Source organism: Scophthalmus maximus, chromosome 16 (assembly GCF_022379125.1).
Source record: "Scophthalmus maximus strain ysfricsl-2021 chromosome 16, ASM2237912v1, whole genome shotgun sequence".
NCBI lineage: Eukaryota > Metazoa > Chordata > Actinopteri > Pleuronectiformes > Scophthalmidae > Scophthalmus > Scophthalmus maximus.
In genome coordinates this window covers 11,328,597-11,342,393 of record NC_061530.1, presented here as the reverse complement: position 1 = coordinate 11,342,393, position 13,797 = coordinate 11,328,597, and the positions used below count along the sequence as shown (strand labels likewise).

Here is a 13,797-nt window from a genome sequence, read left to right as displayed (position 1 = left end):
ACAGAAAACCTCTAACTCCCAGCTCCACTCCTCTCCTCTCGTCAATTCTCCCCCCAAAGGTAAGGGGGAAAATGACTGCAGGGAGGGACACTAATGTGTCTCTCTGGGTGTCTTCTTGTCTGTGGGCGTGTGTTTGAAAGTGTGCGTTGTGGATCCAAAGGTGTGGCAACTATCACCCCAGGGTGTCGGATCAGGACACCAAAGTAGTGTTCAGGTGAGAGAGCAGACAAAGGAGGGATGCCAAGTCCAGTTCTTTAGTTTAGAATGTTTATCTATGTGGTTGAGCATGCCAAATACAAAGTCCATCACAGTTTATGTATAATCGAAAGAAGAAAATGAGAGAAGATAGTCCAGAAGAAGTGTAATTCTGAGGAGGATTCACCACCGCCCATTTACGATGGGATCCCAGATCATAGGAATATTTTGTGCCTTTGATCTTTGAATCAACGGGATTGTAAATCAACAACTATTGAGAATAGAAATGAACATTCAGACCGTGCAACATATGACAGTTACTCTTGAGTCAACAAGCACTTGGTATACAAGAAGGGCATCAACACATAAGTAAGAAACACATAAACAAGTAAAATGCACACTGTAGCCAGCAGACCCCTCCCTCATAACTCAGACATAATATTACATGAGGACAGAGAGTGCACAGAGGAGTTGCCTTTTTAACATTGTGCTTATGCAGGCGTGTAACTAAAATTATTTGTAGACATACCATCATAGTTGCTTGGTTAGTGTCCAACTACACTTGTGCCTCAGTTTGTTTGTGTCCTCAGGCTCCAGGGCAGCAAAAGCATGGACGTAGAAGTCACGGTGCTTTATGTCAGGAGCCATTAGCGTTGAATTCATTCCCCTGGGCTGAAGTCAGCACTTCAATATAAACCAGGGCCCCCAAAGTGAGGAGGAAACTAAGCCATCCAATGATAATAATGAGCAAAACCAGGGAAAAAAACAATTTCTATAAAGACACACAAACACCGAGAGATCAGCACTTAGCTCTTAGTTTTGTTTTCATCCCCACAGCAATATCGGTCATATCCCTGTGGTAGCTATGAAATATTAAGGTGTTCTTAAGCTTATGAATTAACATAGAGGGGGGTGTCAATGCAGCTTAAGTCATGGAGTAAGAATCAAAAATCATTTGCCTAAAATGATTTGTTTACTATTGTTTGAAAATATTTCATTTATCCTCAAAAATCTCGTATGTGCTTCCTCAGACTACATCACAGACTCCACCCACTCAGCAGTTTAGTGCAATATGATTGAATTAGGTGGCAGCCCTGTGCTGGCATTGATTGCACACGTTCGCACCATTCAAACATGTCCCAAAGCCTGCAACCGGCAATGATGACGACGGGAACGACAATAACAACAACGACAAGTGTCAACACCTCGGGTTTGATGACAGGTTCATCCCCGTGGCCATTGTCATAACTGCCAGGCCTCTTTCATCTCCAGTGAGAGAGCAAAGTCATGGTGTCAGCCGCACAGACACTTTGTCAAAGCAATTGATTTGGTTTTCGCTGGAGCATAGGGATTGCAAATTCATTATGTTTCGTTCTGCAGCAGCCGCCGTGGGAGCTTTTTCAAGGAAAGCGATCAGCCTCTCAAGGAAATTTTAGCATCTGGCTTAATTTTCTCATTATTATCAGTTGTAAGCATCCCACCTATCAAATGAAAGCAACACACGATGAACATCTACAAGCACAATCCACAGGATAATAAGTGTGCACTCTGAATGCACACACACACACACACACACACACACACACACACACACACACACACACACACACACACACACACACACACACACACACACACACACACACACACACACACACACACACACACACACACTTGTATGTACGGTGCATGCCTGCAGCACAGGATGTACCACTATAGCCTGTGATCCCTGGAACCTACTTAAAAGGATGCTTTTCCATGCCCATGCTCCACTCACTCACAGGAGGGTGCACAGACACATATGCACACAAATACACACAGACAGACACACAGACCTTTTGTCCTTGGCCCTGTGTTCAATGGAGCTGTTCTAAAAGTGCCCACTTCAGCTCGTCTGTTCCTCAGTGTCGCAGACCTGGGCAGGAAGCCAGCGGCTTACAGTGAAGAGAGAACGATGGCGGGCGAGAGTGAGACCTCACCTCTGCAAAACCCATCTTTTTGCAATGAGGTCCTTGATGCATCCTTCTGGCAGTTAAGTACCCGCTCTTAGTCTAAATTCACTTATGTAAGAGCATCAGTGACCCCCTGGCTAATTTTTCAATGCTTCACTGGCCCTAAGATAATCATAGAGCACTTCAACAGGCTATTACACAGAGTGTGATCTCCAAAACGCTCAGTGAAAACGAACATGCTGGTTACATTAAACAACTGAGATGTCCTAAAGGAAGTCTTCAGTGTTGAGGGGAAAGAAAGGGTACCAATGAGACGCAGGAAGAGTAAAGAGGTATGTAGACAATCCTGCACATACAATGGGTCAAAATGCTATGGCTTGGGGTAAATCCATAAAAGAGGGGAAAGAAAGGGTACCAATGAGACGCAGGAAGAGTAAAGAGGTATGTAGACAATCCTGCACATACAATGGGTCAAAATGCTATGGCTTGGGGTAAATCCATAAAAGCACTGCTGATGGTGTATAGGCCACCTATGGCTGGCTTCTTGGACTCACTCCACATAGTGAACTCAGATCTCAGTTTCTCCCTGCCTCGCCATGAGACATTTGTCCTTTGTGCGACAGTCATTAGCGCTGCCTTTCCAACCCTGGCACCGGGCCTAGGGCCTGAGGGGAAAGTGTGGTACACTCCCTGGCCATTGGGGGCGGATCATTTCTGCTTAATTCATTCAAATAAAATAAAAACAATTTAAAAGGATCACCATGACACCAGATGTTATTGTTGACAATCCATTTCCTTGGCGGTTTAAGATATAACAACAACAAGATTATCAAAACATCAAAAGCTCTCAGGGGAAAAATTTCAAAATCACTTCACTAATGAATGAATCCTGGCATTACATAAAGATAAAGAATAAAAATAGTGTCACACACTGAGTTTACATGACAGTGTATCTAGCTGTGCTTAGAAAATTCGCAAATCATGTTTTTGAGGTAACCACACTGAAAGCCTTGATGAATCTGAACAACATATTAACTTCCTGATAATTCTGAGACAAATGCAGAATCCCATCTGTAAGTACTTGCACACACAGAAACAGACACGCACACACACAAACTACAGCTGGAGTTTGTTGTCCTACTAAAAACCACATACAGCACATGCCAAGAAAAATTTGCTGCAAGCTAAACCTCAAGGCGATCACAAGGTGTGGACTTGTGTGATCACACTTATTTTCCAGTCAAATTAACTTGAGCTAAATGGCTCAACAGTTACTGCGTGTGGCGAAGTGAATTTGTCCGTATGGGGGCTGCTCCTAATTAATAATGGACCAAAAGCTAAACAGTGCTGGGTCAAACTTGTCCGTACATGTTACATGTCTATTTGAAAGGGGATTGTAGCTACTGAAGAAATATTGTAAGTATTATCAAATTAGCCTTAATGGCCATTGTACATAGAATTATACAATGGTTTTAGGAGAGCTTTTCTGTTCAGTGCAAATCTGTTAAGTTAAAGTGCAAAACCATTCAGCCATTCTGGACAGAATTGCACTTAAGAGGATGCCATTCACTAATTATATTCCTTGCCCCGCTGAGACACCGAGAGCTGTAGACGCCCTCTTCCCTAGGGAGGGCAGTGGGCAGCCGATGGTTCTCTGGGCATATGCTTGCTAATAAATAAGAATTATGACCAAGAGCAAAAAAGATTTCAACAACAAATGTGAAAATTAAGATAGCAAGGCTTTGGTAATGAAGTGTGATATCGCATTCAAAAGACTCATCTCGAACGGCACAAATCATTGCGGAATCAAATAGCTCGTCGATTAAATACTCAATTTTCTCATCATCTCAACCTTTGCCCGTTATAATTTTAAAAAGACACAAATATGGTCACAGATTCAAACATTCTCACAAACTACAATTCAGATGGTGAGTAATTGAATATTTGGGGTTTCTCAGGCTCCAGGTTAAGGCAATTTTAAGACACTCACATCGGGTCAATTAAGCCTAATGATTTATCAATAGATTAGTCAATAATGCAAATGATCTATAGTGATCTTAAATATATTACTAGATGGCGTAAGGTATAAGGCCTATATGACAATATGAGTGATTTTATCATCTTAAATAATTTAGTTATTTTCTTATGTCTCTATTGCTTCCTCTTAAGATTTTGGTTTTACATTACACTGTATCTTAGTCAGCTTTTTTTTGGGGGGGGGGGGGGGGGGGGGGGGGTTATAAAAATAAAATACATTTTCCCTTAGGAATAAACAAGACTTCATCTATCTTACATTTTAATACGAGATTAGATCAGTTTATCATACATCAAACCTGTTAATTACTTCATTTGTTGCAAACCTCACCTCCTTTAATTTAAACATTGGCCTGGCTCAGGTGAGTCTACTGACAAACAGCTTTGCCACATCAGTTATCTGGGATTACTTCGTGGCTGTGTGAGGCTGGATTATTCCAGGTTAGCCTGACTGTTTTGAACTCACTGCAACCATGCACCTATAGGCCAGTACTAACTGTCAATCACATGGTATCCGTGCGCCACAGCCTATAAAAAGTTTATGTTAGAAAGTTACTCTGGCTGTTGTGCACTGGACAATCAACCCGTTTAATAGCTGCAACCCTGAGAGGCAGTGATGCAGAGAGACCTGCATCACCCGAGTGCTGGCATTACTGCTTTTACTTTTGCAATCCAAACATCAATTGTAGACAGCATGGTGACGTGGGGATTTCGACATATCAGAGGCCAACGTCCTCTAAACAAAATAATACTTTGTTTATCTCATCATTATGGCATTTTTATCTTGCTTGCGAGATCAGAGCAAACCTTTCACTTAAAAGGCAATTTTCTCCAAGCGAACATTCCTCAGTGTCTTTCAAAGGAGCTGATGAGTCAGGATCAGATCAACTATAAGAGCCTCCTTTCTACCTGTCAGCTAATATGCCATGGCAAGCCAAATATGACTCAATAATCAATCCCTGACAGGTCTCTTGAATTCATTTGTTACAACAAACATTATGGAGCTGAGATACCGACTTGTGTATACGTTCTCTATATCTAGAGCCCAAACTTAAGCAGCAGATAAAGAGTTTCTATTCTACCACCCTGAGACATCACAACAAGATAATTGGGGAAGTTATGCTCAAGAGACATTTTGAGACAGAACATTAAGACTGAATATAGGTTTATAAAAGGTTATGATGCTGACGTTGGCACAAAGACTACCACAGAAATTAGAAAAAGGCTATTTTAGGCCAAGACAAGCACTGCTGAGGATTTACAATAAAAGCAATTTTAAAAGCTGAATAAAAAGTCCTCTTATAAATATGGAACGTTACCAAAAGGGTGTGATGCTGTAGAAACAAGGGTGGCGTTGTGTAAATATTATGTGTCTGGGCATGAGAATATAGGAGTTTGGTTGTGCTTTTTGCTGTTGTTTTTATCTTGTTCAAGCCCAACCCAGATGACCTCACACCTCATGAGGCCTCATAAACCAGAACTATTATCAAAATAAGATGTAAACTAACAATCATTTCTCCTGAATATGAGACTCAAGACACTAAGAATGCAAATGGTGGTTAAGAGACAGAAAGAATACCAGTGTAGCTTCTGACCTCTAGCTATGCCCCTTAGTGAATATTTCACGACCGGCGCTCATTTTTGACGAGTGAATCTGTAAGCGTCGGAGACAGCTTCAGACAGTTGAATGTTTAAACAGGGGAAACTCTCTGACTGGGTTTCAGCAGACATCGCTAGTATGGTGCAAAAAAACAGAAAAACAAGTGCAAACAGGAAGCTTTCAGGAAGAACCAGGGAGGAAGAAGGGGAAGAGATGGCAGGGGCACGGTGCCGCCACTGCTAATCTCAAGTTCCTGTGGGCACCCAAAGCTGCAGGGCAGTACTGTTGACACAGTTCTGCCTTTTGTCGGAGGGGAGCGTCAACAACAGACAGTGCAATGTAGTTTTACTTCCTCAAAGGCAAATCAGTGAAGAAAAAAAAAACTTCTCTTCTATCTAACGTTTGCTAAACAGAGACATGAGTCATTAACAGGATATTTGTGTTCTTCCAGAGGTGCTATATGCCAGCACAGGCTTCTTACAGCGTGTGTGACTGCCAGGTTACCATGTGCAGTTATCTGGGGCCCAATGAAATTAGGTTACTGAACATATGCAACACATTTCCATGGCAACAAGAGTGGGGGAATCTGGAAACATGTCAGAAGTATTACCAATTGGCTATCTTTTTCCTGCCGCGTCAATCCCCAATTTTTCCAAAGAAAGTCACACTGTGAGACGAAAGCCTGCATGCCAAATCTATTCTGCAGGCGCGCAGACTGTCCTGACACGACACTGTCCTCACCAGACAGGCAACAGCGACGCAGGACGCGCGGAAATCATTCAGACATAAACACGGCCAGTGACCCATGCAGGTTGAATCCAAGTGGACCCAGTTTAATCCAATTAAAGGGCAGAGGGCCAATGGAATGGAGCTGGAATAAACACCATCATCCATCATGCAGGGGCAGTAGAGACACTGGGATCGACTCTGGGGTGGTGGGGGGGAGCAAACACTGACTCTAATGGCTCAGGACTCCCAAGGCCGTGTGTATTGTAACACACCAGCAGTATGGGACCAAGATCAAATGAAGCACAAACAATAATACCGCTGGGATAAAACTGTGTGGTGCTGCTATTAATTCGAAAAAGAGAAAAGATTGAGATTCCACAGTTATGAAATACTGCAGGTCACAAAACTACACCTCTGTTACAGAACTTTGTCTGCTGAGGGTCTTTTTTTTAAATTTGAGGGAACCATCACACCTACAGTACTGATTCAGTGCACACAAACACTTCCCAAAGTCAACGGGTCATTGCTGGGTGAAAACAAATTGAAAACACCCAATGACAAGAGTGCTCATGTGGTCTCTCCAAGCAAAGAAAAAATAGCCAAAGAAAATGTTTCATAGGACGATATATCATAGAATAAACTGTATATGAATGGCTGAAGGTAAGCCGGACTCATAATGTTCCGTTGTTTCTGTTTTTCATGCTCTGTCACAGCTCAGCAAAGCTTGCCTAACGTTGTTAGGCTCACACAGCGGTGTGTCTATGTGCATAAGACTGTGAGTGAGTGTATGCATGAGAGAGAGGGAGTGGGGGTAGATAAGAGGGCATGTTGCAAATGCTTTCTAAAATGTTTATTGTCAGAACGTGTATGTGTGTGTGTGTGTGTGTGTGTGTGTGTGTGTGTCCCTCTGCCTTGCGGCAGCAGTCATGGATGTTCTGCACAGTGCTTTTGTGCACGTCTGGATGTTTTCGTGTGCTCAGCTGACTGAGGGTGCAGTCCACTCGGTGATGGAGGTAGAGGCTTGTTACAACAGAGATGAACAAACACAAAAGAATGAATTGAATAAAAGACGAACTTATGATGCAAAAGTACACTAACAGTATGAGCCGGGTTTCATTCATGCGTGGGGCTGTGGTTGGCGGAACCGTGTTTGAGCATGAGCTAAGGCAAAAAAAAGCCCTGTCTGTAATTTTCGAAGTCTTATAAGAGCGAGCAAGCAGAGGAAACCATGACAGCCTTGGCCGTTAAACGTGAAGCAACTGCGAGGAAGGGCATTGACAGCAGCGGCCAGGAATCAAGAAAGATGAAAGCCTGACTGGAGACCGATGCTGAATAAATAATGACATCCATTGTGGGAAAATGTGATCGGTCTCTCTGAAAATCAATAACTAACAACTGGACCGTGATGCCCTGAGTGACTCAGCAGCAACTTCAATACACTACTAGCGGTCGATATCAAATGCCTGTTCTTTTCTGGGTACATGACCCTAAAAAAGCTGAAGAAAGACGGGAGACACCTCTAAACAAGTGTCTGTGAGGGCGGCGGAGAAGATCGTCTTCAGGAAGGAAAAAGTCTGTCAAAAGTGCCGGACGAGTTGCATGTTCAAACTGAGCTTCTTCCAAACTGCTGATAGCCATTTCACTATGATGACAGTGATTCAGAAGGCAGTGATGGGGGGGAAATATGAATTATTTCAGCACAGTCTATCGTGCAAATACAGTAATTGAATAAATCTATTTCATTCTGTCAGTACTGCTCTTCCACAAACAGTAGGCCCAGCTGGACGTAAATCAGCTGCTGCTATCCTCCAAAGGACTTTGTTCTTGGAGAAACGCTTAATAGATGTTAAAGTCTGAAAACCCTGAACAATTTCAGACTCTAGTCGCTGTTAAGTTTTCGGCGGAGGGAAAATAGGTAAGTGTTGCCTGAATAAAAGAACACCACCGAGCAGACACACTTACCGACGTGCACTCTTAAGGGGATGCATCCGCTCCATTTTTAATCATTTTCAAAATTAACAGACAACTGAATCAGAGCTCGTCTCGAAGCCTGATTAAAAGCATAACGGCAAAACTCATCTTCTAATTACCCTTGGGCTGCTTTTCATTGGGCTCACTGAGGTCAGGTCGATCTATTTGTCCAGGCAATCCACTCAGCGCTGAACAGCACTAAAATGTAGCACATTCTGTGCTGCTGCGCGGGGAGGAGCCAATGGGGTGGGATTTTGGTTTACAAATCCGGCTTAGCGAGGTTTTTGGGTGCATCATAGGAAAAAAATGTCAAAATGTAGGGCTTTGTATGATGGCTTTAGATGGCAAGGCTTTGAATGACAGCAGTCCCGTGTGTCATACAACCCCACCGCTCATTCCCACTGTGACTCCCCCACCAACCAGCCAAGCCGGCCCACCCTGGTGCCCTCAACTGAGAGACGTTTGGCACCCGGCTGGTCACAGCGCTGGTTCTTACCTGCGCTCTCGGTGAGGCAGCGGGTGCTGCTGCTGACGTGTGATGAAGGTGGTGCCCCACACCGGGCTGCTGTGGCTGTTCCTGAGCCAGCCCAAGGGGGGTGGCGATGGGTAGGGGGTGCTGCGGAAGCCATGGTCCGACTCAGTCTCCGCAGTGAGAGACGAGGCTGAGCTCCCCATCGTCTCTGAATTCACTCGGACAGATAGACCTCGTTTGCCCTGAGAGCACAGACGTCGACAAGGGAGCCACGGTTGTATTCAGAGAGATACAATGATTGGGGAGATGATGAAGGGGTTGTTTGGATTACAGCAGCAAGACTAATCATGTGTTTCTATTTGCTGTAAACTTTCTGGTAACAAATTTCCTCCCGCAAAAAAACACAGTGACAGGGAATCAAAGATGAGGGTCCTCGAAAAATCTGTGCAGCTTGCAGGTGGCCAAGTGTGCAGATCAGGGTGGATTTCCCTACAGCTCATGGAGGAAGACGTCTCAATTGAAAAAGTAATTTTATGTGTAGAGCAGCGAGTCCACTTCACCGGTTGGTCTCAGAGAGGAGGAAAATACAATTTTCTCACAGCAAAGGCTCCAAATCTCGGTGTCTTGTAGACTTTAAGCATGAAGTACTCCACAGTGCCACTAACAATTCCTCCCGCGTTCCTCCTGACACATGTCTCCGGTCTGTGCACGCTCATGTCTGGTTTCCCCTTTTCCCTTTGCACACGCTCAGACGCTCAACAAAAGCAGGAACAGGTGCGCACACGATCACGCCGCTGTACACGTTCGTCGTCTCTCGGCATCTCGGCAGCCGCACGGTGCACCTGTGGGAAAACTTCAGGTCCAAAAAATGGAGGGGCGGTGGCACGTCCGGGATACCGCACACCGAGACGACACCAAGGTCCGTACACACCGCCGACGCTGATCAACGGAGGCATGGAACTTACTGGAATAAAAAAAATCTAAAAGAAAAGTCACACAATATTTATTCAAGGAGTTATTTACGACGTGGGCGATGGAGGAAAATCAATGCACTGCATTTCCTTGGGAGGGTGTTGGCAAAGCTGAAAGTATGCTAATATCCAGGTCTCATCTTTCAGACATCCAGTCTGACTAACAGCTGCTGCTGCGGAGGTTGAAACAACCCAGCTGCACTTCTCCCACCAGATAAACCCTCATGTTTGAAACATGTGGTTTTTTGTCTTTCCCAGAGATGAGGCCACTTCTGGTGTTCGCAATGTAAATAAATCGGAGAACAACTCGGGCGAAAGTTCATAACTCAACCTGAAGGAAACCGTGGAGAACTGCTCTTTAAACTGTTAAACACAGCTCCGCTCCCAAGGTCTGCCAGGACGGAGAGACACCTCTTTTAGTTTCTGTCTAATCCCACCGACCGCTCCGCCTCAGTCAACTTGCTCTTGGATGTTCTGTGGACTTGTGAGGCGTGGATCCTGCGACCTGCCGAGGAGAAGGAGCCCGGAGAGGCGGCTACATCCCCTGGTTTCTTTTGGTTTCCATTTCCATTTAGTATGATCATCACACCATCGCGGGGATCACGTGGGTTTTTAAACTCTACTTCATCGTCTCGGGTTCATCGCCGATAACGCACACGCAAGTGGGCTTTGATATTCAGGTGCGGAACGTTACTTGTGTTTGAAATACAAAAAAATGAAGTGTCGCACGCAGCGGCACCGAGGCCAGGAGGAGGAGGAGGAGGGGGTCGTGCCGAAGCGGGCGACGTGCAGGTTGGAGGGGGTCTGGTCCAGGAGAGGGACCTCAGTCGCATTTCACCGCCCTCCGTCCCCCTCGCGTCCCCTCGGCGTGTCGGGCTGTAGACGTGCAGCCTCGGCGGGACACATCCTCGCCGCGAGTCCCGTTGTCAACCGCGGATGCGAGACCGCTCACGCTGTCAAAGAAGCTGCTCCATCACCGGGAGTGTGCCGGTGTCCGACCGCTGCCAAGCCGATATTCCATATGCCAAGATTGTACGCTCGAAGATGTCCCGTTGTCCCCGCGATGTGTTCGTCCGTGGTGCTTCAAATCCCTCCTCGCCGATCGCCTGAGCGCAGTGCACGCGGCTGCGATCTCTCCCTCACAGCGGATTACTGGAGTGTCGGCAGTGCGCATGCGCAGAGCAGAGGGAAGAGCTGGAAGGCTGCCTCACTAGAGTCCCAGTCGAGGAGGTCTCACTCAATGACGTGAATGGAAGTATCCCCGAGAGTGATGACTAACGGTGGATTGACAGAAACAGGCCGGACAGGACGAGGCACATTCAGTCTTGCGCACCACCTGAAATAAACACCGGCTTACAGAAACTCTCTCAGACACCGAGATGTCCTTTGTCTGTCGGCTCCCCGATAAGGGCATCGCCAGTAAAGGGTTAAGCAGAAGACAGTGGTGACTGCAGCACTCATCATTGCTCAACTGTCCCTGCACATTACCGAGATAAGCCTTCACACTTTCCCCTTTCCGCTCTCTTCCACTTCATATCACTTTGCCGACCTCATTCGTGGTCTCTCAGAATCCCTCTGACTTGACTGTGTTCACCGATAAAAAACCCTGCACAAAGCACAGGCCTCAGTATCCTACCTCATTCTCTTCTGAATCCCCTGTTGCATAGAAAGCATTTGGGTTGATTATCAAACATGAACTACTAAATGCAGCTCAAGCAGGCTCCACATTTGCCCGGAACTCTGCCTTCAGAGTGGCCGCAAGGGTGTGTGACTCCCATACGCACACAGTTCACACAGAAACGGGTTTGTCTGGGGAACTTGACTTCCGCTTCAATTTCCAGAGAACAGCATCCGATGTGTGACGTATTGCTGCCGATGTCCACGTCCATTCCAACCCAGTGACCAGAGTGGGTGACAGGAGCTGTCAAGAATGTCTGTGTCATGCTGAAAAACTGGACGTTAACCGCTTCACTTGTATGAGTCATAAAACACCAGAACAAGTGCAGGTTTTGTCACACCAAGGAATCATGCTCACAACTACAAAAGGAGGACAGATGTATGCGTGCGTCACTGAATTACTAATGCAGGGTGTACAGATTGTAGCGGTGCCACAGGAAAAACTATGCTGACGTGAAACCTACAAAGTAAAAATGGAATAAAAACAACCAAGTTGGACTTAAAGCAGGTCAGAAGTCTGAGGACTGCAGCCCTTTGTTCAGGGTGCCACCTGTCCAAAGTGCCACCTGTCCTGGTACACAAGCCCGCACCCATGGGATACAGCAGCTGACACAGTGAGAGAGAGAGAAAAGGAAAGCAGGAGGGCGGGAGAGTGAGATTGGATTTCATTTCTATAGTCTCCAGGGACACAGGAGGGGGGGGGTGTGAGCTGATTTCACGGTAGATTGTACGTTGTCATTTCTACAACCCCCCCGACTGTCACATCTCTCTCTCTCCAGTGGACACGGTTGAGGCAGAACGCACAGGACGAGACTATACTAGTTCACTCTCAACCGAAACGGCCTCGTGGAAACACACAAGCCCACGGTTGTGCTGTGTCGTCTGCGGCCAAACCTTCCACTGAATGAGATGAGTTCAGGGGTCAGGGCACAGATATCCAAGGACTCCCTGGAGATCGATCATTGAGTATCTCCATGGGACCTTCCTGCATGAATAAAGGACATTGACACTCTGCCGACGTGTCAATGTGCTAAATATGTCTACATGCAAATGAATGGTATACCTGACCCCTGCTCCCCCCCCCCCCCCCAACAGACAGGCGTTAGAAATAAGTGTTGTTATTGTCTGACCCCTGTTCTGGGCAGCGAGGCACGCACGCACACACACACACACACACACACAGGGCATACAGTAAACTCCACTGCTGCTGTCACATAATCAATCTGTGTGTGTGTGTGTGTGTGTGTGTGTGTGTGTGTGTGTGTGTGTGTGTCACCAACGCTGACAGTAGCCACACCGTGTAGCCACATGATAACTCAATGTGCACGATCCCCTTGAGCCCGAAGACGCCGGCGGCACCTTGTAAACAAAAGACAGTGTCCTCCGGTCGGTCGGTCGACCCCGCCGACAGCCCTGGACCCCGCGGAGCCCTCTCACACGCCCGCTGATGTCTTACCTCGAGTCGGCGAGGCGGGGGGGGGTTACTGTTCTCCAGTCGTCTCGTGCGTTAACTTTCCGCGAGCCATCGAGACGTCAAGTTCTCGCTCCGGATCGTTACTTTAGCTAACGCGACCCGTCCGGGCGCTAGCTCCGCGCTCGCCGCGGCGGCGGCGGCGGCGTCGGCTGCTGCTGCTGCTGCTGCTGCTGCTGCATGTCTCCGGCGTTCGTGCCGGACCGCGTGGTCAGCGTCGCGTTCGTTTTCTAATTCAACTCCGCCAGGTATTAGCGACACCGCCGCGACCGCCTAGGTTTTACTTCAGGCAGCCCAGGAAGGAAGGAAGGAAGGAAGGGGAATCTCCAAGGAGCGAACGCAGAGCGAGGCGTACGCCGAATGCGCGCCAGCGCGTTGTCGGCAGCGCGCCGGCGCAAGTGAACGTACGTAACATCCCTTCCAGAATGGGAGGGTTTAGAACTACAAGTCCCATGCTCAACCCGGATGTCTTCAACCAGGATGTCTGGGTACGAATGTCGTCACCGCGGCCTGAACGTCAAATACAAGTACATGTACCGTGTGCCTTTTGAAAACTTCATATCAATATGTATTTCCTTATCTCAGCATATAACATACAAACACCAGTGTTATCACTACAATTGCATTTTGAGTTTCAAATAGCGTTCCGCCTGCAGGCCAGTGTCTGATAATGGCAGTCTAGTGCCATCTAGTGGCACAGACATTGAACCTTTGACAGTGTGATT

The 13,797-nt window shown here is 46.6% G+C and overlaps 1 protein-coding gene across 6 annotated transcripts in view; it reads right to left on the bottom strand.

Annotated features, from left to right (window-relative positions):
* Positions 1–13,593, bottom strand: part of capn15 (calpain 15) — a 36,805-nt gene extending 23,212 nt beyond the window's left edge. The window contains exon 1 of one of the 6 annotated variants that reach the window (XM_035612291.2): positions 13,058–13,593. Coding sequence is in view for 2 of the 6 variants with exons in the window: in XM_035612289.2 (XP_035468182.1) it covers positions 8,978–9,156 (179 nt within the window). In the remaining 4 variants the exon portion in view is untranslated. Of the gene's footprint in view, positions 1–2; positions 162–724; positions 749–8,977; positions 11,651–12,898; positions 12,946–13,057 lie in introns of those variants that run through there. The other 5 variants (XM_035612295.2, XM_035612289.2, XM_035612290.2 and 2 more) reach the window with 5 other exon arrangements.
* Between the last annotated feature and the right edge of the window lie 204 nt (positions 13,594–13,797).